Source organism: Labeo rohita, chromosome 17 (genome assembly GCF_022985175.1).
Source record: "Labeo rohita strain BAU-BD-2019 chromosome 17, IGBB_LRoh.1.0, whole genome shotgun sequence".
In the NCBI taxonomy this organism is placed as follows: domain Eukaryota; kingdom Metazoa; phylum Chordata; class Actinopteri; order Cypriniformes; family Cyprinidae; genus Labeo; species Labeo rohita.
In genome coordinates this window covers 2,409,345-2,434,550 of record NC_066885.1, presented here as the reverse complement: position 1 = coordinate 2,434,550, position 25,206 = coordinate 2,409,345, and the positions used below count along the sequence as shown (strand labels likewise).

At 33.5% G+C, this 25,206-nt stretch overlaps 2 protein-coding genes and 1 long non-coding RNA gene across 3 annotated transcripts in view; 2 read left to right on the top strand and 1 right to left on the bottom strand.

Moving 5' to 3' along the window:
- The window catches only part of LOC127179765 (uncharacterized), a 108,085-nt gene that overhangs the window by 52,239 nt on the left and 30,640 nt on the right, over positions 1 to 25,206 (bottom strand). The gene's annotated exons all lie outside the window — the stretch shown is intronic.
- Positions 8,321 to 14,360, top strand: bdkrb2 (bradykinin receptor B2). Its single transcript, XM_051133480.1, has 2 exons — positions 8,321 to 8,400; positions 12,688 to 14,360. Exon 2 carries the CDS (start codon positions 12,702 to 12,704, stop codon positions 13,776 to 13,778), a length of 1,077 nt encoding a protein of 358 aa, XP_050989437.1. The 5' UTR covers positions 8,321 to 8,400; positions 12,688 to 12,701; the 3' UTR covers positions 13,779 to 14,360.
- bdkrb1 (bradykinin receptor B1) lies at positions 17,674 to 20,208 on the top strand. The gene is made up of 2 exons (XM_051133479.1): positions 17,674 to 17,810; positions 19,128 to 20,208. Exon 2 carries the CDS (start codon positions 19,129 to 19,131, stop codon positions 20,206 to 20,208), a length of 1,080 nt encoding a protein of 359 aa, XP_050989436.1. The 5' UTR covers positions 17,674 to 17,810; position 19,128.

Genomic DNA, 25,206 nt, shown 5'->3' with positions numbered 1-25,206 from the left:
TCAAGCAAAAGAGAGTTAGTTTCCTTACAAGGGGCAGAGTTAAACAAACACACAAACATCCACATTTAAACTATATAAAAATAAAATCATTTAACATGTCTTTAATTAACTTAAAAAATAAATAAACATACATTTAATTAATTAAATCTGTAAATATAAATTATTTTCGTTATAAATACAATCGTATTACAAAAAATAATAATTCTAAATTTATTAAGATTTTCGTATTTACTGCTTACAGACACTAGCATTGTTCTGTATGAACTGTGCCTTACAACACGGATGTGAGCCAGAAGGGGGCGATGATGCCTAAAGAATTAACTTTAAATCAGTATAACCTGAAGGCTGCAGTATAACATTGTTTGTTAATGACAATAATAATGACTATGATTAACAGTAATAAAGGTAAGTAATGATGATAACTTCTGTAAGCAAATCCTGAATTAAGGTTCTTCTAATAACAGTGACAATGATTTGCTAAATGAACAGATAGCAATTGAAGGAACAGTGCACACAATAATAAAATTGTCATTAGTTAAATATAACGCCATTATTTGCAATGAAACATAACAACGGCATAATTATAAAGACAACAAACATCATAAAAGCATCATATCAGTAGTTCATAACAGTCACTCACTACTTTAAAGTCAAACTTAAGGTGCAAAAACTAGGGCCTTTCAAATATGTACACTTTTATATGTACTTTTACTTAGTAATATGCACCTTTCAGGGGTTTTAAAAAAAAAAAACAACTACAAGAATTAATCTTGCACCTTCTTTTGAGAGTGTTCACGAGAGTAAATCATTCGACTGTGATGTGAATGACATGAGGAGGAATAAATAATGGCAGTGTCCTCATTTTTGAGTGAGCTACTACTTAAGTAAAGCAAAAGCTTAAGTTTTCCATCATGTCACAGGAAGGTTTGTTTACCATCACTTACATAACATGATGAGTGTGTCTGTAAACTGAAGTGACATCACAATCATCACAAACACTTCCTGACACAACCATATACCTCTCACTAAATCAGCAGAGAAAAGCGATTACAACATCTGACACAGAAGACATTCACTTACAGCGATTACTACACAACTACCATGGTGCCAAAAACATGGTAAAAGAGATATATATAAAGAGAGAGAGACTGTATATGAAAAATATAACATAAAAAAAGAATTAATGAAGAAACTAAGACCAAATCAGCACATAAAAAAAAATACCATGGCAGCATGTAAAAAACAAACAAGCGACCAAGATATTCCCATGCTTCCTATAAAAATTCCAAACAAATTGCACAATTGTAATATAATTTTTATTGTATGCTGTCAAAAATACATAAATAAATACTCATTCTGAGTAAACAAGGGAACATAGAACAAAAATATTTATATTTACAAATGGAGCATTTTTTTTTTAAATCAGAAAAGAATTGGGCATTTTTACCAAAATATAAAATAGAATAAAATAAAATAAAATAAAATCTGAGGGGGCAAAAAAAACAAAAACAAAATAAATATTGAGAAAATTGGCTATAATGTTGTCCAAATGAAGTTCTTAGCAATGCATATTCTAATCAAAAAATAAGTTGATACATTTACGATAGGAAATTTACAAAATGTGTTAATGGATCTTGACTTAATATCCTAATGATTTTTGGCAAAAAAAGAAAAATTTATAAATTTGACCCATACAATATATTATTGGCTATTGCTACAAATATAACCGTGCTACTTAACACTAGTTTTGTGGTTCAGGGTTATATATAAACATATTCACGAAGAATCCAGACACCAAATCAACAAACAAAAACAAAGTCTACACTTGACCCTCTAATACTAGCTCTCTGACTCTATTTTTATTCTATCAACTTTTCATTCTTATTATTTATTACTATTATTTAAAAAAAAAAAAAAAATACAAAGAAACATGCTATGTACTGGTTGGATGGTAGGATGTAAAAAACAACAACATGGTATTACAATTCTTTCACCTACCTACATATACATATAAATATATATATAGGACTTTATAGGCACACAAAATAGCACACAATAACGTTGTTTTACAATGCAGTATTGTTTCTATTTTAGAACCAAACAGAGCATTTAATATTTTTAAACTGTGGTTTTGAAAAACATAGCACGCATCATCACGTTCTGACACTTTGTCAAAACAAAAAACATCCTGGTACTACCATGGTAGCATGTAAAAAAGTTGGTGAGTGTTACTGGCAGAAGGCAGTCAGGTTCATGAGCGTTTCCTTCACAATGGCAAAGTCAGTGTGCTGTGGAAAACGTCTTCTGTGTGTTCTCTGGTTTGGTGTGGCAGAGAGCCAGGTCACTGTGGTGCGTCTGGCAGAGGTTTATTGAGTTGGACAGGCGGCATTACAAAACATTAAGAAACTGAAGCTTATGATGACTCCACGCCGTCCAGCCGTCACACCCGCTATAATGAATTTCAAACATGTTTCTGGACTTTCAATATGACTCTGTGGTTTTGGGTGCTGGGAGAAGTGGGGAACGACTTTGAAAACAGCTGGGAAATTAGAGCCAATAAAGATACGGTCTCTTTTGTCTCGATGATTTTCAAACTCTACATGAATTTTAGTATAAATCGACTTTTTTTCTGGATTGAGTCACTTTGATGAATTAGCATATTGCTGCAGTACTTCAGTGTTATTTTAGCATCACTAATACACTATTATAGCTTTTGTTAATATTCTGAATGGGATTTGATTTATTTTTTATAACGATAATACTTAGTTAACGATAATAACCCTGGTGTACTTGCTGTCATGTTTGTGTAAGTGTGGACATCTAATGTGTCAACATGACATGTTTTGAAAGCTGTGATGTGCCCTAAAACTTTCCACAGCTCGAGACCATTTCAAAACCACAGGTTAAAAATATATTCATGAAGAAACCCAGACACCAAATCAACACATTACTCCATTCTGTTCTGAAATACAAACACAGCATCATAAATCTGCACAATGAATATTTTTGTGTGCTATTTGCCCTTGTTTGTTCAGAATAAGTAATGGTTTATTCTTCTTTATTTAGATTGACAGATGAGAACAAATAATCAGAATTTCTTTAAATGCTGCATCATAAAGATGGAAAAATATGAACAGTGCTAGGCTCATTTTTTGACCTTATTTTATTTTTTGTCTTTTTTTGTAATTCAACCAAAAATGTCCTGAAGCTTTTGTTATGTCTAAATTACATCCGTTTATTTGTCTGCCCTTTTTATCTCCGTTGTGCTTACTGAACGCTCGTATTCATGCGAAACAAACAAAAAATCAGTGTGCAGTCAATAAAATCTAATGCACTTCAACCAAAAAAATAACAATATATTAAGCATTATTCAGCTTGAGAGTGTTTTGTACCATCAAACTGCTTAATAAAACTTCAAGTATGTAAACTGAATGTAAATTAAAGCATTAATAGTAGGATACTGCAAGCAAAAACATTGTTTTTTCATGCACTGATCAGTTAGGCTTTTCACAATATATTGTTTCAGAAGTGGAAAGAAAACATGCAAAATACACTTAAGTATTCACTTCATTGTGCTTTATCTATTTACGTCAGTAGGTTTCCATTACAGCACATATTTTCATACTTTTAGTTTTCATCTCTACTTCAGAAACACTTAGATCAAAATTTAGAGTTTTTTTCCTATACTGTGGAAGCTTTTACTGAGGATTTTGTTACTATACCACTCACCTGGTTTTAACAATTTATTCCTAAAATGTATTCCTTTTTGTCTGTTGAGAGTATTTTCTAATTTACGGGATGATAAAAAGAGGAATTCAAAATCCGCTCTGTAAGAAAACCTATAACTCTTCTGTATCAACAACATAAAACAGGAATTTTAAATATGGCTCACCCAATAACACCTTGATTGTATATTTAAATATAACATTTCAGAAAACTTGTAATACAAAATTTTTGTGCAATTTTTCATGTAATCAATCAACTGGAAAAGTATGGTAATATTATATTAAATATTAAGCCTTTTTACATGTGTTAACACGTTTGGTATGTGTGAAGTTTTCACAGTCTGAGCAGTGAAAGTGTCCCATCAGTCCCTAGTGATCCAAAAGGAAGTTTACTTATGAACAAAACATCTCAGAATTTCCATCAGACATAATGAAATTTGGGCATTTTAACATGTTACTCATACAAACATTTACACAACATGTTGACTGTGGTCAGTCATTGTGTTTCTTAGCAAACCACAGCGCTTCAACAACTGTGATTTACGCCTCAAAATATGATTTCAAACTCTGCAAATCATTTCCATCTGCTCATGTGTCCAAACATGTCCAGTATTTCCTGGACTCTCTTCACTTATTGCTTTCAATGAAAGCATGCATCTCTATAATGCTGAGAATGTCACCGATATTGGATCAACATATTAAAATCTGGAGCTCAAATACCCAGTAGCATTACCTTTCTTTGCATGCGCCTGGTCTTACTGTGTGTGGATGATTGCAAAGAAAAAATCCCTTCATAATCATTCAATCAAAATGCAATAACTTCCTTTCCTTTTCCACTAACACCATGATGAAATGTAAGCAGGAAAATTTGCCAAACATGTTTCAGCTAAACACAACTCTGTAAACAAAAATGTTTATATTAACAAATGCAGCACTTTTTAATCAGAAAAGAACTTGGCATTTTTAATGTGTTGATTTGGTTTTCTTCATTTTTAATATTTTTTGATTGGTTTGATCTAGGTTTTTGTGTATATATATATATATATATATATACATACATATACATATACATATATATATATATATATACATATATATATATATATATATATATATATATATACACACATATACATATATATATATATACACATTACACATTAAGTTTGGGGTCAGTACATTTTTATTGTTTCTTTTTTTTATTTTTATTTTTTTAAGAAATTAATATTTTTATTCACCAAGGATGTATTAAGTTAATAATTAAAAGTTTATTAAAAGTTAATAATAAATAATTTACATTGTTATAAAATATTTATATTTTTATATTTTTAATAAACACTGTACTTTTTAAACTTGTTATTCATGAAAGAATCCTGAAAAAAAAAAAAAAAAAAAAAAAAAATCACAGGTTCCAAAAAATATTTGCCAGCACAACTGTTGATATTATCCAACATTGATCATTCTAATAATAAAACCGCATATTAGAATGATTTCTGAAGGATCATGTGACACTTGAGACTGGAGTAACAACTGATAAAAATTCAGCTTTTCATCACAGGAATAAATTCTATTTTAAAGTATGTTAAAATAAAAAACATTATTTTATATTGTAAAAACATTTTGCAATATTACTGTTTTTTTCTATATTTTTAATCAAATAAATGCAGCCTTGATGAGCATAAGAGACTTCTTTAAAGACTATTACAAGTCTTACTGACCCCAAACTTTTGAACAGTAGTGTGTATATATATATATATATATACACATACATACACACACACACACACACACACACACACACCCAGGACCACAAAAGCAGTCATAACGGACAATTCTGAGATTTATACAACATCTAAAGCTGCTGAATAAATAAGCTTTCCATTGATGCATGGTTTCTTGGGATAGGACAATATTTGGCCGAGATGCAACTTTTTGAAAATCTGGAATCCGAGGGTACTAAAATCTTTAGTTTTTAAAAAGTTCTTTAAAATGGTTCTTTCAAGAACTGTTCACTGAAAGGTTCTCTGGGGAACCAAACATGGTTGTTTTATGGCAACACCTTTTTGGAACCCTTATTTTTAAGAACGTATGAACTTCAAATCAACATGAAATGACAGCTGACCATCTTTCTGATCTCATTTCATGCTAAACTTGCAACATCTTAAATTATATACCATCTGGCTCCATTCTAGTAAGTAACAACCCTTTTCATGATCCAGCCAATTCCCAATGGATGATCAAGCCTGGACTTGAAATTTTATCTCATTGAACATCCTTTTCTGACTCATAAATAAATCAGATTATATCAGAAAAATTAGTTTTGAATTGATTTCAATTTGACTAAGTGTCTTTCTCAAGGGAACAATGTTGAATCTACAGCCCATAATTTGAATCCACTGTATTTCATCATTTAACCTATTTTCAGGACAAATCTGACACAAGCACTATACAGAGTTCTGCAGTATATAATATGCATCCAAAACATGCTATTTTTCCATGCATGGCATATGTTGATGATCTAAACTACCGGTCAAACGTTTGGAATAATTAAGAATTTTTTTGCTGCCCAAGAAACATTTTTGATTATTTTAAATGTTAAAAAACAGTTGTTCTGATGTATATTTCTGTAGAAATTAATATACTTTTATTTAGCAGGGATGCATTAAAGTGATATTTTTGTGACATTTTTAATGTTACAAATTCTGTTAAATCAAAGAATCCTGAAAAATAAAATCTTTCCTTTTTCCACAAAAAAAAAAAAAAAAAAAAAAACTGGATTAAAAATGCCAGAGTGTTTTTATGCCAAATGGATGTCCTACTGAACAGTACATCATACTACTGTTTAAAATGTTTATCACTGTATTATGCAGCTATTCTGTTTAAAATACAGTACATGTATACAGCATGCTAGTATTCCATTCTGAACACATCAAACAAAATGTAATTACTTCAGAAAGCACAGTGCATAATGATAATGAGCCACTATCACAGATCCATTAGCAGTAGTGTGACGTCTGACAGCTGCATATTCTCAACAGAGCAATAAAACCACCAACGTACAGTAAGTGTTTGGTAAGTGCTAAATGACGCTCTCATTTGGGCCTATGAGACACTTTTGAGATGTGATTTTAATCTTGAGGTCCGTAAACTGACAGCTCAGCCTCAATAATGGTTTTGCGGTGTCCACTGTGATTTTTAATGGAAACATCATCAGAATTGATTCAAATAAACGTTGAATCTTATTGGATTCAGATCTGCACTCAAAGCAAACACTGAAACCCTTCCCATCAGAGCTGAGCTTTCGTCTTGAAGACAATAAAGTTTAGAACATGTCGGCAAACAACCATATTAGGATTCTATTAAACCTTTTACACATTTGTTGTATTGTCGGATTGTTAATCACTGATCCAGATGTTTTATAGAGGAATAGATTTAAAAAATTACCCAACAAAAACATTCTGAGAACGTTTTGCTAATGTTACCATTAAGTTACAAAAACATTGTTTCTGAATGTTCTCAGAACGTCCAGTTTTTTAAATGTTTTAAAAAAAAAAATTTCTTGGCGAACATTAAATGAACATTCCATTTTATGATTTTGCAAACATTACGCAAACGTTACTTTTGAATGTTCTATAAACATTTTGTAACAAGTAGCAAAATTTTAAATTTAATTTTAATTTTAATTAATTCCAACTAAAATGTTTCCAAATTCATTCCAAAAAAATGTTACATTGTATGATTAAAATTGAAGTGGTGTTTGTTGTACAAATCTCACCGGCACAATTTTAGGATGTTGTGAGTGGTTGCCAGGGTTTTTTTTTTTTTACTGTCAAATATGAACAGCTGTAGGTACAATTTTCACTGCTATTAAACTTTACGAAATGGCAAGCAACACTGATTCAAATGTGAAATTTTTATTATTTTTGTAAAATTTACTCTGACAAGCTTCGAGAGATCATTTTTACAGTGTACATATGGCTCAGGTCTTTCATTTAGTGTACATACGTGGGATTTCTTCACCCATATCAGGGCAAAATTATCCTTAAAAAAAAATCTGACCACTTTAGAAAAGCAAGAGCACACCTCTGCTAGATACACACTGAAGTTTAATACTTAAGGACTGGAACAAGTCTCTAACCCTAAAAGAGATGCTTGCCTCTGTTTTGAACAGCAAATGTACTGTAAAGTTGAGAAAGTGTAAAATATAAACCGGCAAACAGTAAATTGAGTTCTGAGTCTTCACCCCCATAATGATGTCAGCAGCAGCTGGGATGTTGGTGGATTTGTAAACACACTTTCACAAGGTCTTGACCTTGTTTCTCTGATTCAGAGCATTGATTAACTACCAAGCGAAATTAAAACCTATTAAAGAAAGATTTGAGGGGCCACAGACACCCCTAGACTCTCTTATCTGTCTGTATCTTGACTAATAAAGGGAAATATGCCGTGTTGTATATCTGTTGAATGCAGACGGCTGTTTCAGAGATTTCCAGTAAAAAAAAACAGGAGGGGAAAGCCGAAGGGTGGAGACCAGGTCTGACATCAGAGTACTTTGGATCTCCCACTCTTTTAAGAGTCAGGCCGTGCCGTGAGCACACTAAAGCACAGCACAGAGGAAAACTGCACATCCGCGGGAGAAACCTCACATCTGGATCTGCTTTCTTGGCGGAGTGAGGTAAGTACAGCACTGTTTAAATGACAAAACCATATGTAGAGCTGATGTCTGCCAAACAACGTGTCATTTTGAATGGAATTCAACTACTGCGCTGGATAACTTAAATTCTTGTGCTTTGATTTTGATTAGATCAAATGATAAAGAGCCAAAAAACCATTGCAACATGTTTACTCAAATGAATGCTCTGAAACAACATGTTCTGTTTCTAATGAAGTAAAGTAGGGGGGGGGGCTAAAGAGAAAAGGCAAAAGCAAGAGAAGTTTTAGCTTTTAAAAGTGTTTAAAACTACATTACATATTTGCCAGATTTTTCTAAACGCATTAAATCAAACTGTACGCTTTTGTCAGGTTTATCTATATTGATTGGTCTGAATGCCTGAAAAGAAAAAAAGTCAGCTGTTCATATTGCTTTTTGTGATATATTTGCATTACGCAAATCATCAATATAGTGATAAATAATGATGGTATGTATGTTTTGCTAACAATTTCAATGTAAAATGCTCAAGCGACTGACTGTTGCCATGGTTTCCTCATTAGTGAATGTGACTTGTGTTTGTGAGCTCTAAATTAAAAATGTGCATGCTGACTAACTAGTCAAAAAAATGCATTTAAATGATCAAAATGTAACAGTAAAGACATTTATGTTACAAATGATTTCCATTTCAAATAAATGCTATTCTTTTGAACTTTTTATTCATCAAAGAGTCTTGAAAAATAAAACTGATTCTACAAAAATATTGGGCAGCACAACTGTTTTCAACATTGATAATCAGAAATGTTTCTTGAGCAGCAAATCAGCATATTAGAATATAGACACTGAAGACTGGAGTAATGATGCTGAAAATTCAGCTTTGATCACAGAAATAAATTACATTTTAACATAGATTCACATATAAAACGGCTATTTAAATTGTAATAATATTTCACTGTTTTTAAATGTATTTTTGATCAAATAAATGACGAGCAGAAGAGACTTAAACTTCTAGTGAATATTAGTTCATATATGCATTAATTATGCATTAATTACAGTCCCATAATTCACATCCTGAGATAAACAGACACAAATAGGATATAGTGCAGCTGCATAAACTTAGCCTCTATGTTAAGACAATCTTAAGATTATTACTCTGACCAACTAGCCAAAGTGTAATTAGTCTTATTTTTGGATTCAAGTTAGACTAATCTGTTTTTATGTAACCAAATTAAAAATTACGACCAGTCTTATAGGTAGGGTAGGTGATTTCGGAAAGGCTAGCGATAGCAAGCAGGATCCCCACCCTCCCTGCATGATCATTTTGCAAAGTCACACCTCCAAAACACATGAACGTGCTCAGGGAGACCAGAGACTAAGCTGTAACATGATGAGAGACTGTGCTGGTGGAAGATTGAATGCAACGCTGTCAGATTACCTCATATCTCATTCACTAGTGAGAAAACATTATATAGCTCTTTTCGTTCTCGCTGGAATGGGCAGATGATGCATCACGTCTGCGCAAACAGGTTGCTCACAGGTATGCAAATACATATTTTGGCAGGCAGGCAGAACCAAACATTGGACGAGCATTTTATGGCTCGACGCCTTCCACAAACGATATAAATACATATAAATAAATTTAGACTTAAATTAACTTAGTGATTGCTATCAGGATGTGAAGAGATATTCAACCAGCATAAGAAAAAGTGTTTTTGAACCAAATAACCTTTAAAGGGGTCATCGGATTCTAAGTTGACTTTTACATGTTGTTTGAACATTAATGTGTGTTGGCAGTGTATATACATATCTACCCTATAATGATAAAAATCCATGCAGTGGTTTTTAATTCATCTGTAAAAATAATATCCCCTTTTTCAAATCGAGCCATTCTCAGATGGTGTCACACCGACAGAGGCCGCTCCCACGACAGTTGATTGACATCAGCGTCTTACCACAGACCCACCTTAAATCAGCTGTAACAGTCCGACCTCCATTGTTTCGATGCTGGAGCAGGGATGCAAGTTAGACAAGAATATCTCCGACTGAGCGATTAAGGTGTTGTGTTGCTGGGCGTAATAATGAACATAGTGGTCGTCATAGTGTGATCGCCTTTCCTAATAACGTGCTAGTTAGCAAGTTTAGCGGCTAAACCTGGCTAAATGCGGCTAAAGTAAACGGGCTCGTCACTCCACAAAGAGAAGAGAGGGGCGGGGCGAGCAGAGCTCATTAACATTTAAAGCAACCTCAACCAGTTTTGCAGAGCTGATTTTGGCAAGGTAAAAAAAGTGTCTGTTACACTACCATTGAGAAATTTTAAAGTATGTTATGGACTTTTCAATAAGACCCTAAAGAATCATTTCAACTTGTGGAAAATGTGCATCCGATGACCCTTTTAAAGTCCCCATGAAGTTTTTTGGCTTTTAGTATGAATATGTTAGCTTTCAGGCTATCTGTAAGCTAGTGTGCTTCAAAACAATGACAAAACTCGCATTATTAAAACTACACACCCTTAGCATGATTATGATCATTGTTTTGCTTTAGTAAGAGTTTCATATTGAATCCAAAGAGTTAATCTATTAGACTGTGGCTGTCATACACTGTCAAATGTGGCTTTACCAAGCTCAAAGGCTCTGGCCTAAGTTGTGAAATAGACCTTTAGTAAAACAGTAAATCATGAGCACTGCCATTACGAATTCTAACTTTCAACTGGATGCTCTTCTGTTCCGGTCTCCATAGGAATCCATTCAAATAGTGCCCATCTGTTTTTAATATTTCAAACGTCTGCAGCTTTGTGTCATCTACCCACTCATTAAACATCGAGGAGTGAGGCACTGACAAATAATGGTCACTGCGACATTGCACAGTGATGGCGCTATGGAGCCATGTGCTTTTAAAAAAAAAAAAAAAATTAATAGGTTTAACATTAGATTATCAGCTTGGAATATATGCTAATTTGACTAGAAACACTGGAGACCGGAAATGCAAAGCAGCCAGGCATGACTTGCACATTCAGGAAAAACGTCTATAAACAAAACGCTATTGGCTATTTAAAAAAGGAGGCAGGGCTGCTTGATACATCTTACCCAGTCTACCTGTGTCTGTTGAAATTATGTCAACATGTAGAATAATGCTGTGTGTTTCAAAGCACTTCAGTGAAACTAAAAAGAAAAATTAGATGACTAATTTGTAAGACTAGCCTAAAGCTTTCTTGCAACCGGCCCCTGGTTAACAGTAATTTGTAAGTCTTTGTAAGACTAAAAACATTTAATCTTCTGACTAACTGTTCAAAGAAGCTGTAAAGTGATTCCATTTAAGTTTGTTCATTTCCTTCCCCTACAGTTTTTCCACCCAATCAGCAGCCTGACAGACAGTTTCCCTAATCACACTGGAAATATTATGCAACTGCACAATGCTTTCATACCGTAGGAAGCCACTTCCAAAACTCCAGGAGTTACTCACCCACAAGCTGTTCCAAACCACTATGACTTACTTTTTTAATGTGAAAACATACAATGCTGCTCTTTTCAATACAACGAAAGCAAGGCATACGGGTTTGAAATGACATGATGATAGCCTTTTCAATTTTGGGTGATTTTTCAAGTGAGCTATTCCTTTAACAAACTAGACTGCATGTATTTATCAAAAAATACAAATACAGTAAAAACTGTGAAATATTTTTACAATTTAAAAGAGCTGTTTTCTATGTAAATATATGTTAAACGGTAATTGATTGCTGTTAAACTGTCCTTCATTTTCCTTCAGAAATCATTTAAATATATGGATTTGCTGCTGAAGAAACATTTCTGATTATCATCAATGTTGAAAACAGTTGTGCTGCCCAATATTTTTGTTTTAAACCATCATACATTACCATTTAAAAGTTAGGGGTAACAAAAAAAAAAATTAATACTTTTACTAATACTTGTATTCAAAGTGATGACATTTAATGTCACAAAAGATTCTTTTGAACTTTCTATTAATCGAAGAATCCTGAAAAACAACATGTATGACAGTTTCCACAAAAATATGAAGCAATTGTTTTCAACATTGATAATAATCATGAGCAGTAACTCAGCAGATCATGTGACAGTAAAGACTGGAGTAATGATGCTAAAAATTCAGCTTTGATCACAGCAATAAATTACATTTTAACAGATATTCACATAGAAAACAGCTATTTTAAATTATAATAATATTTCACTTTTTTTTTTTTTTTTAAACAGTATTTTGAGTATTATGCAGTTCAGGTGAGCAGAAGAGACTTCATTTAAAATTCTTAAAATGTAAAAACTAACACTGAACATCTCTTTACAGAAATCCACAGAAACATGGACCACGACATACAATTAACAACATCCTCCATCCTTTCCACAATCCCTACGACTGTCACCACCAACAACCTCACCAACGTCACCCAGTGCCCGCATTGGGAAGTGTGGGACTGGTTGTACATCATGCAGCCTGCGTACATGTTCATCATCTGCGTGCTGGGAATCCTGGGAAACGTCTTCGTCCTGCTGGTCTTCGGCCTGCATAAGAAAGCGTGTATGGTGGCTGAAATCTACTTGGGAAACCTGGCGGCCGCTGACCTCCTGTTGGTTTCGTGTTTGCCATTCTGGGCCATCAACATCGCCGACGGGTTTAATTGGCGGTTCGGCTCGGTCATGTGCCGACTAGTCAACATGGGCATCAGAATGAACACGTTTTGTAGTATTTACTTACTAGTGTTGGTTAGCGCCGACCGATACGTCGCACTCGTCCACGCCTTGTCTCGTGGTAGAATGAGACGACCGCGCTACGCCAAACTCAATTGCATTGCCGTTTGGGTTTTAGGAATAATCTTCAACATCCCAACGCTTTATTTCCGGGATACTCAATTCATCCCGGAGCTGAACATCACGGCTTGTATTCTGAACTATCCGAACGCCAACATCGGCCTCGCTTGTGACATTCTTCTCATCTTGCTAAGTTTCATCATCCCATTCTTGGTGATCTCCTACTGCACGCTGAAGATCATCAGAGCCTTACACGAGCAGGTCGTCAACCGCTTCAATGCAGAAAACACTGAAAGGAAAGCCACCGTCCTGGTGCTGGTGGTGCTGGTAGTGTTTCTCTTGTGTTGGGTGCCGTTCCACCTCGTGACCCTCATGGATATTCTAATGCGCTTCGGCGTCTTCGCCGGATGCGACTTTGAATCCGGTCTGGACATCTCCAATCAGATATTCACCTACTTGGCTTTGAGCAACAGCGTGTTGAACCCTATACTCTACGTGATCGTGGGCAAGAACTTCAGGAAGAAAGTCAAAGAACTGACGAAGCAGCTTATGGAGAAAAAAAATGATTCGACAAGCAGTTCTACAAGATCGCAGCTCTCGTCAACCTTAAAGACCTTTACAACATTTTAAGACAATTAAGCATAAAAAGTCCACAGGCACAAATTAAAGCTATTATTTATGATATCTGTTTAGTTTGTCAGTTGTGAGGTGCACTAAAAAATGAAGTTGTAAATAGTTTATTGAAGTATTTTCTGTCTCTGTTTCACTTTAATTCAATGTGTGGCTTGCTGTTTCTTTGTAATTATTTGTAAAATTTACTAGTAATTTCTGAGTAAAAATGAAGTAAATCCACATTAAATTAAAAGACCTTCACAAAATATTAAGACAATTACGTATAAATTGTCCATAAGCACATATTAAAATTCTAATTTATGTCTGTTTTGATGTAAAACAAATGTTTTGTTTTTGCTTTTTTGTTTTTTAAAGTTGTAAATAAAACAAATTATTAGTGTTTTACAAGTGAATACCATTTTTGTCTTTCTACTTGATTTCATATATAATTCATTGTGTTGTTTCTTCGTAATTATTTGTAAAGTTTACTACCAAAAAGTGTTTACATAAACCCTACAACAAATATACAGACCTGTACAAACCATTAAGACCATTATGTATAAAATGTCATGTTTTAACGTGATTTTGAAGTGTTGTAAATAAAACTGTGTAAAGTTTCATTTTGTTTTGAGCTAAATGGCCATGTTGCATTTTTTATTCATTTTTATTTCAGTTTCATTTTATTTGAGTGACGAAAATGATGCCAACCTGTGCCAAATTAAGAACAATTGCATTCAAACTCACAATAATACTCAAAACTCAAAAGTCATTTTGAATAAAAGTGTCTGCTAAATAAATGTAAACGCATATTTATACATATATCCTTATCCTTATAATATATTGCAGAGAATAAAATTACACTGTACTTGTCCAAAAAAAATATAGTACCGTTATGGCACTTTTTGTCTGTGTTTCTGCAGACTGTGTCTGTTTCCATGGTAAGAAAATGACTAGTTGGTTTTTAAAGAACAGACTTTCCAGTAATGACTCTTCACCCGTTCTTCTTTTTGTCTCTATGAATAACAGCCTCCTAAATAGTGTTTTTCCAGCGATACCTCAACGGCCAGACATGTTTTTAAGAGGACTGCGGTCGTGAAACACAGAGCGGTGGGACCTTCATGATTGCGGGTGGGTGGCTGTACTATAATCTGTCAGCATTCCCTCAAATGAAGCACATTTTAGTGGTATAAATTCATCACGATCTGTAAAACAAAACCTCCCTTAAAAATAACATCTCTTGGCTCTTGCATCACCAGTGCTTCAAAACTTGCCCAGTGGATCTTATTTCACATAAAAGTCAAAACACATAAAACAAATCAAATGCCACAACTGAATGGATTAACAGAAATAAATTTTCAATCTGAATCACTACAACAGTTTTTTTATCCATTAAAATCCACTTCAGCTTCACATTCAACAACACTTACCTCAAATAAGCAAATAAGCAACCAGCTGCAAAGCCTTTTTTAAATTCATTACACTTTGGTAGTTTTGTCTGCCAAGTATTTTTTCAGCTTATACCAGTTGTTCTAGTATGTACTATAATTTCAGGGTCAGAAAGTGCATTTGAGTAAGGGTTGAGTGCACTACAGTTCACTTTTAGAAATGAGTTCAACTTTCAAAAATGTAAAGTTCTACTTTCAGAAATGAGCCATGAGGTTCAGTACACTTAAGCGAGGTCACTTGTATTCAGATTTAAGTCTTATATTAAAGGAGAAGTCCACTTCCAGAACAAAGATTCACATATAATGTACTCACCCCCTTGTCATCCAAGATGTTCATGTCTTTCTTTCTTCAGTCGTAAAGAAATTGTTTTTTGAGGAAAACATTTCAGCATTTTTCTCCATATAGTGGACTTCTATGGTGCCCCGAGTTTGAACTTCCTAAATGTAGTTTCTTTCATGACTTTCATGACTGAAGACAGACAGACATGAACATCTTGGATGACAACAGGGTGAGTGCATCTGTACTTTTTTGTTTTGGATGTGAACTACTCCTTTAAGGGGAGACAATGCAGGCAAAAACATTGTTTTTTGATGCACCTGTCAAATTTGAGATTTTGGACTTTTCATAAAGTGTTTTTTCAGACTAGTGGAAAGAAAACACCATAAAGTCACTGTTAAGTGTTTCTTTTACAGCACTTTATCTATTTGTGTCAATAGATTTCAATTACGATCCATATTTTTAAAGGGAGTTTTCTCAAAATATTTTTTTTCCTCCTACACTGAGCCATAAATCTCCACTTCAGTAGCACTCAGGTTTTTACAGAGGGATCTGTTCATATATAATTTGCTTGATTATATATATAACATTTTATTCCCCCCAAAATTTTGAAAATATATATTGTTTTCTGTCTGTTCAAAGTGTTTTCTGAATTATGGAGTGAAAAAAATGAGACCCAAAATTCCCTCTGTAAACACATTTGACTCTAATATGTCAAAAAAAAATTAAACAAGAATTTTGAAACTGACTTCATCCAGTGTTTAATTTTTTGTACTAGAAATGTATGCACATTAGCACATATTTCATTAAATACAGCCTCATTTGCATATCTAAACCTAACATTTTAGAAAACTTGTAATACAAAAAATATTTGCAATTATCAATGTAATCAATCAACAATCAATTAACAAAAACGAACAAAAAGTTGAAACTTTATTTTAGCTTGCTGCCGAAGCAACATTTCTCATTTAGTTTAACTTGATGAACAAAAACTAAAACTTAAGTAAAAATTAATGAAAACTATACAACTATAGACATAAAAAAAAAAAAAAAAAAAAAAAAAAAAAAAACACAAAATGAAATGACTAAAATATTAAAACTAAAATGAAAACATTTTTAAAAAGTATAAATACGTTTGTTAAATAAAAAATCTAAATATTAATAAAATCTCAACTGTACTAAAACAACACTGGTTTAATGTGCTTCTAGCTCTGCAAAAACAATCTCAAACTCCTCCGCTTCACAGAATCTGATCTCATGTTGTTATCTTGCACATCTAACATCCAAGGTAAATATTACTTTTCACTACTGATATTTCATAAATGTATTCCATTTTAAATATAAAAATATTACTTGAAAAGCATCATGTGAATGGCATTACTAGTATAAATTACTCCGACGGTTTTTATGAATACAGAACTAATCTGTCCATTACTACAGTGTCTGCAGAAGCACTAAAACCCAGAACTTATTGCCAGGAAGTCATTAGAGGTACATTTTTGGCCATTACATTTAAAATTTTTACATACACCAGAAACATGTGAAGCTGCTGACTCAGACTGACCTCTGCTGGTAGATGTGCTGCATTACAAGTGTATGGTATAGGGTGCATTAGCTGAAACCTTTTACAATACCTCTTTCTTTCTTTCTTTCTTTCTTTCCACTTTCCAAATCCAAATCCAAATCAATTAAATATATTATCAACTATCTAAATATTAATGTTTTTATGAAAGACTGTATGGCCTTTAAAACCTTCAAACTTCACGACACTTCAAACTGAAAACCTTCAAACTTAAAACTTTCAGGCTTTCTCAAGCCAATACCAAAGTTTGCCTGGACAAACTTTTTTATCTAGTTATATAATATGCACTCATAACAACTGCATGTATAATAAATACAGATTAAATGTCACACTGCTTGACTGCCCAATGTGTGTCATTTTTGTATTATATGTAGCATTAGATTTGTAAGACATATACCATACTTTCTAATAACAAACCAAGCCAATTAATTCCAGCACCACATCAGAGTTTTGGCCCACAGACATTATGTTTGCATTACTCTGAAGTCTTCATCTGTCTCTCTTCAGTGGGCTAACAGTGTTTGTATCTTCAACTAGGGAAGAGAAAGTCTGGAGAATAAACAGATTGGGCCTCAGCAGCCGCTCTATGGCTCTGGAGGAATGAGGCTGTAAAGACTGAGCTGTTCTCTGTCTCACACTTAACACTCCTTCTGCAAGAACAGGAAGATTGGAAGGTGAGGAGAAAGCGAGGAATATCAGTCCACCAGAAAAATACAGAAAATATAGAAAAACGCAGAAAAAGTAAGGTAAGCAAAAGCTGTATCTTATTTATGATTCAAAGTGGCTTCAAAAAGTACTGAAGCGTTTCAGTCACAATTACATCATCGAATTTGATCGGGTATAGACAATACATTTTTGTTTTCATTTTCGATACAACATCTACTGACTTTTCAAACCAAACTAAATTTTTTTTTTAATTAAATGTTATACTTGCAAACTGTGCGATTTTTGTTCTCTGCAGTAAATGACTCATTATAACATGTAATTTCAGGAACCCAAATTTAAACTAAGGTACACCAGCAGAAGTGATTATATTTTCAATATTATAATATTAATAGATTTCCATTTTGATATTTTATATCTAATGCAATCAGCCTAAATACATTTTGGATTCACTCTGGATTGGATTGGACACCAAATTTCTGATGTCAGCTCAAACATTTTACTGATATACTATTTTCATGTTTATTAAATATTTGAATTAGTTTTTATTTTTATATATGTTCTATATTTTTGAGCTTTAATTTTCTAATTCTAATTTCTGTATGTTTTTGTAATTTAAAAAAAAAAGATTAAAAAAATAAAATTAGTATTTTAGTAAGTTAAACTACATCAAAATAAGAATATAGAAAAGTTTAAATTAAAAGTTTAGTTTGAAGTTTATTTAATTTTAGGTGACAACATTTTTTGTAGTTTTAGTTTTAATTATAATAACCCTGGTACAGAACTACACAAATGACACTGCTAAGCTACTAAATAAACTAATAAAGTTTTAGAACCATAGTTCCCAAATATGAAGCATTATAATATGTGACCCTAGACCACAAAACCAGTCAAAAGGGTAATTTTTTGTAATTGAGATGTACGTCATCTGAAAGCTGAATAAATAAGCTTTCCATTGATTTAAGGTTTGTTAGGATAGGACAAACTTTGGCTGAGATACAACTATGAAAATCTGGAATCTGAGGGTGCAAAAAAAAAAAAAGGAAAAAAAAATCCAAATATTGAGAAAATCACCTTTAAAGTTGTCCAAATGAAGTTCTAAGCAATGCATATTACTAATCAAAAATCAAGTTTTAAAATATTTATGGTAGGAAATTTACAAAATCTCTTCATGGAACATGATCTTTGCTTAATTTCCTACTGATTTTTGGAATAACAGAAAAAAACGATAATTTTGACCCATACAATGTATTTTTGGCTATTGCTACAAATATACCTGTGCTAGTGGTCCAGAGTCACCTATTAACAAATTTTAACAGAAGTAAACTCCGTTGAGAAGACTGCAATAAGTTCATGATGTTCCAGCTGATCTCCAGCAGTTTCTTGTTTTTATCTTCTAGGATGCAGTCAGAAGAGCTCATGTCAGTGGCAACGCTTCAGCCTCCAAATGCGTCCTTCACTTCAGGATATCTGGATTTTTTAAACTCAACAGAATGGCAACTAGTCTACTCCATTATTCCGCCGTACATCTTCATCGTGTGCTTGACAGGAATTCTGGGAAACTCCTTCGTATTGCTAGTGTTCCTGCTCCAGGGAAGCCGCTGGTCCGTGCCTGAGATCTATCTTGGAAATCTGGCGCTGGCTGACCTCATCCTACTTGTCTGCCTGCCTTTTTGGGCCATGAACATCCTCAACTATTTCATGTGGTCTTACGGAGAGTTCATGTGCAAGGTGGTCAACCTCTCCATCAACGTCAACATGTACACCAGCATCTACATGCTGGTGATGGTGAACGTGGATCGCTACCTTGCCCTCGCCTTGACCATGAAGGCCAGGTGGCTTCGGCGGAAACGCTACGCCAAAGTCATTTGTTTTGTTCTCTGGCTGTTCGGTTTGGGAATGGGAGCTCCGACAGCTGTCATGCGAAAACTGAAAGATATCCCAGCTCACCAAGCCGTCGAATGCTACCTGCATTATCCCAACGTGAATTGGAGAATTGCTCATCTTCTGCAGTTGAACCTAGTGGGCTTTGCTCTGCCGTTCCTGGTCATCACGTTCTGCTGCGTCAATATCATCCGGGCTTTGAAGCGACAGAGACACAATGGTTATTTTGAGGACAGAAACGACAGGAAGGCTACAATCCTGGTGTGTGCCGTCACCCTGCTCTTTCTGTTCTGCTGGGGTCCGTTTCACGTCGTAGCTTTCCTCGACTTACTCTGTGACCTAAAGGTTTTGGATGAGAATGAGTGGTTTCACTTTCTAAACATTGGAAACCAGTTTTCTGTGTATCTGGCGTTCTCAAACAGCTGCCTCAATCCAGCGCTGTATGTTTGCTCAGGAAACTATTTCAAGAGAAAAGTCAGCAGCATCTATAAAAGAAGAAAACGCTCCTCGGACATGACCGCTTTACAGCGGACCATCTTAACCTCTACGACAACCGCCAATCAAATCAAGCCTGTTGTGTTAAATGAGAAAGAGTAGAATGGGATGCATTTTTAAAACAGCCATGATCTTCATCAATGCAAATTGCGTTTCCAATACGGTTTTCGGTTCAGTTCTGATATCTTGCCACTTCAAGTGTGTTTTTTTTTTATTATTATTATTATTATTAACAAAATTAACATTATCATAAATTAACATTTTTTTAATTAACAAAATACTCCTGTAAACCTCTGTACACTGGAAAAAGATTTTTATGCACAATAGAATGGGTTTCATTCATACTGGACGCCAGAGGGCACCCTCGTGTAAAAAAAAGACAAAAAAAAGAAAAAGCACACAACAAAAACACACACATATGCGTCAAAGAAGTAGCACTGATTACGTTCTGTTCCAGTTTCTCTAATATGGATAAAAGCATCGCTATTGCTGTAACTGATTAAAAACAAGATATAACGTTAAACGTTTTGAATGATGAAATGTAAGGACAATAAACACTAGTTTGCAATAATATATGGTTTATCTGTGTTCTACAAGCCATCTCGGGTATTTTCCTAAGACACTGATAATCGACATACATTGAATACGAGTATAGAATTTACTGTCTGCCTCATTCTGTGATAAGAATCCACATCAGATCACACAAGGAAGTTATTTCAAACACTCGACTGATGTTGTGAATTAAAAACAAGTTCTAATGTTTTTTATAACTTTTGTTTTTATAACTCTTTTGTTGGGCAACAGGTTTAGAAAGGCTTATCATTGCATGCGTTGCTTTTTCAAATATAAACGGGGAAGGGTTTCCTCATTTCATCACGAGAAATCACGGGCACACATACAGCAAATTCCGAGAAAAATAAAACAAGGAAGTTATTTAAATGCAAAACCAAAAAAAAAAAAAACGCAATTCACGAGCGCGTATTGAACCGTGGATGTCGTACCGAACGGTTTCGATATTATATTGAGTATTGTGACATCCCTAATTTCACCTATTTATTGTTTTATTAAATACAAAAATAAATTAATAAATAAACAAACCAATTAATTAAATAATTAATTATAGTATTATAGAATATATAATTATATATTAATTACTACTATTATGGTTACTTTTTTTTACCTGATTAACTCTAGGTAGCATAGGTAGGGAAAGTAAAAAAAAATAAATAAATAAATAAATAACCCTAACCCTAACCAAAATGACAACGTAAAAAAAAACAAAAACAAAAAAACAACAACACCTGATTGATTCTACCTGCCATACAGAAAAAATAAATAAATAAATATAAAACTAAATATAATAATAAGAATAAGATTATTATTATTATTATTATTATTATTATTATTATTAGATTTTATACTTTTCCATTGCTTTCTATACCTCAAAAAAAAAAAAAAAAAAAAAAAAACAAAAAGAAAAAAAAAAACCTGATTGATTATACCTGGCCTAAATAAATCAATAATTATATTTAGAGGTTTCATACTAAAAATAACAACAATTAAAACCCAGGGGAACCCTGAATTATCTACAAAATTAATTAATTTTGTTTTTATCATTCTGCTTTAATTTAGCCTAAATATTGTTAATGGTACAGTGTGTAAAAATGACAGCTAGTGGTTGAAATGGCAGATTGAGGACAGAAATGAACGCAACTGGCACTGAATTAACGCAGAATCTGCCATTCTGTCCAACAAACAAATTAGACAGGAGAGTAGCTTAACTTTGGTGGACTTAAACTTTAAATGTTTTGTGTGCATTGAGGTCAATCCACACTTGAAATAAAATACGTTCTGATGTTCATTTATGTTTTTTTCTTGTGCTTTAAGTAAAGAAGAAAAGACGATTAGTTCACGTCATTGATCTAATTAGGCAATACACTAAGAATCTGTAATCTCTGGCCAGTTTGTTTGCTGGCTTCCATGGCGGCGATACCTTTTTTTTTTCACTATCTGGCAACCCGGGTGTCAAAACGCTATTGGTTAAACTGGCAATGGGCGGAGTCACACAGACCAAAACAAAAACAGGCATTCTGACACAGAATTCACATTTTCAAAGTAGAATAACTGTCTTTTGCGTTGTTTTTCGGAGAAACAAGCATGTTTCCTAAAAATCTGCAAATTATGTTTTTATGCTGTGAGGCAGTCAAAAAAAATTACATACAGCACCTTTAAAAGCAGCTCCAGCTGTTCTGGAAATCATAGCTCTGTTCTAAAAACTGTGTACCACTGTGTACCAACTGTGTAGACACCTTCCAACCAAAGTGTCATTCACACTGCATGCACCTCGTTGATTTTGACAAAACCACAACACTTCTGATAAAAGATAATGCAACAGTCAAAGTTGTCCACATAACATGATGCTTTGCTGATGGTTTACTAGGTTTTAGAACAGAATTAGATGTTTGTTTTGCTGTTCACTGTTAGCACACATAAACATTGCATCATTAGCTTCAGCTGCAAAAAAAACATTAAGCAGCTACTAGTGTTGTGACGATACCAAAATTTTGACTTCAATACGATACCTGACTAAAATATTATGATACTACTACTGAACCAATACTACGAAAAAAAACATAGAACAACAGGAAAAGTAATTAAATAATAGATGATCCAAATGGAGATAATTTATTTGATCTATTAAAACAAAGCATTTCATGCCCCCTTTAAAAAAAAATAATAATAATAAAATAAATAAAAAAAGTTACAAAAATAAAATAATAATCACATGCCAGTACCACTACACAGGATTATGGTAAACAACTACCGAAGCTAGGTATGTAAAGATCTTTGCTATATTGGTAAGTTAGCTTAAAATATAAAGCCAAATCTTATTTCATGATATAGTCATTTTATTTCACAACTACAATTTATATCATGACAGTCATGTTTTCTTATTTTATCTTTGTTAACAATAATAAGAACTTGGATGCAAGTAACAAACTAAAGGACAACTACAATAAAACAGAGACAAATGAAATAATGAGGGCCCTATGAAATCGGTTTTATTTTTTCCTAAATTCCATTTTAATTTTCTAGGCTCTATTTTAATGGTTACAATTAAAAAGATATTTATCAAAAAGCATGTCTAATTTCATGAAATCATGAAACTTGTAGAATTTAACAGCAATTTATTAAAAGTTTAACAAAAATGACATGTCTTTAAGGCCCTATGAAATACATTTTATTATTTTTCTCAAATTCAGTTTTGTTTGTGAATCTCTGCTTTCCATTAATTTTCTGGATTCTGTTTTAATCATTTCATCACATTTTAATAATCAAAAGCATGTCTAATGAATTTATAAAGGATTTTAAAGAATTAATTTGTTAAAGGCTATTTATTTATTTTTTCAGAAAAAAAGTGTTGTGTGTTTACAATTTTCTGATAAATAATTTCTGGTAATTTTTGTTTTTTTTTCTGGTAAATATTCCTTAAACATTGTTTTAATAATATTTTTACTACTACTACCTTTATATTCAGTAATATATTAATTTATTTCTGACTGTCAAGTTAAACCAAACTTTTATTTTGACGGTTTGCTGTGAAGACCTTTAGGATCTTCATTATATGATGATAGTTTCCGCAAAAGAAACGGTAAAATGCTCATGAAGTGACTCATAGAGCAGTTCTAGAGATGATGTTCATGTGTTCATGAATTCATATATTGAGGCGGCAAAGGCTGAAAACACTGCGAGCGTCACGCGTATGTGTGTAAACAAAACTCTGCGTCTGCGCCATTCACTAACACAGACACGCAGAAATACGGCTCTTGTTAAAATGCATTCTTCAAGTACTAGTAAAATATGGAATCATACCGTTTTTAGTTACCGGTATATTGTGCAACACTAGCAGCTACAAATTTTCACATATCTAAATGTTTACCATGGTTTACCAAGTCCTTACAGCAATGATAAATAGTTTTTTCCAACTCTTTGCTTGAGGTTTATGGGCAGAGCTTTAATATAAACAGGAAGTGCCAGAACAGAGGAAGCTGATTCAGAAAGAATGCTAAGCCTAGGCGCATTTCTTCAAATCAAGTAATTTCCTTAGATTTGATGCAACTTTGAACAAAAAGGACTCAGAGATAAGCATCTATCTAATTACACACCTCATTTTGAAACAGCAATGTCACCACGTCATTCACACAAACAGCTGAGCAGGATGTTTACCATCATTAGAGGAGCACTAAACTAGCAGCCTGCTTGTGTTAATAAACTTTGCTTAAACTATCACAAGGCTTTCACTGAGGTCATTCAATTAAACCAAATATGGGGAGGAAAAACTTTAAACATAACATTTACATTAAACCGGTGGTTGCCAGTGAACGCCATCAATTCATCATTACAAAAACAGCTACATCAGTCTGACTCCACAGGGGCTGCAATTTTAATTTGACCACTTTAATGGGTCGTTAGAATGAAGAAGAAAAAGAAATTTGTTTTAAAGATATGATTCTTTAGGGTCTTAATGAAGTCTATAATATACTTTGGTTAAAAATCTCAATGGTAGTGTAAAACAACACCCTTTTTACCTTGCCAAAAATCAGCTCTGCAAAAATCATCCCATTCTGGTCGAGGTTGCTTTAAATGCAAATGAGCTCTGCTTGCCCCGCCCCTCTCTTCTCTCTGTGGAGTGACGAGCCTGTTTACTTTAGCCGCATTTAGCTGCAAAACTTGCTAACTAGCACATTATTAGGAAAGGCGATTGCAAAGATTCATAAAAAAAACCTTTATACTCACTTCTGCTGTAAGTGAAGCTGGATCACGAATAATTCGCGCAAACATAGACGGATATATGTAGATCGGGAGGTGCATTCCCTTCACAAACAAACGTAATCTACTGCATCTTCAGCGGCTCAGATGTCGGGAGTAAATGACGACCACTATGTTCATTATTACATCCAGCAACACAACACCTCAAATCACTCAATCGGAGATATTCCACTGCATGGATTTTTATCATTATAGGGTAGATTTGTACATACACTGCCAACACACATTAATGTTAACAGCATGTAAAAGTGAACTTAGCATCCAATGACA

What these genes read in the sequence shown, in the direction of transcription:
- bdkrb2 (XM_051133480.1), top strand. Translation starts at nt 12,702, where the DNA reads ATGGACCACGACATACAATTAACAACATCCTCCATCCTTTCCACAATC.
- bdkrb1 (XM_051133479.1), top strand. Translation starts at nt 19,129, where the DNA reads ATGCAGTCAGAAGAGCTCATGTCAGTGGCAACGCTTCAGCCTCCAAAT.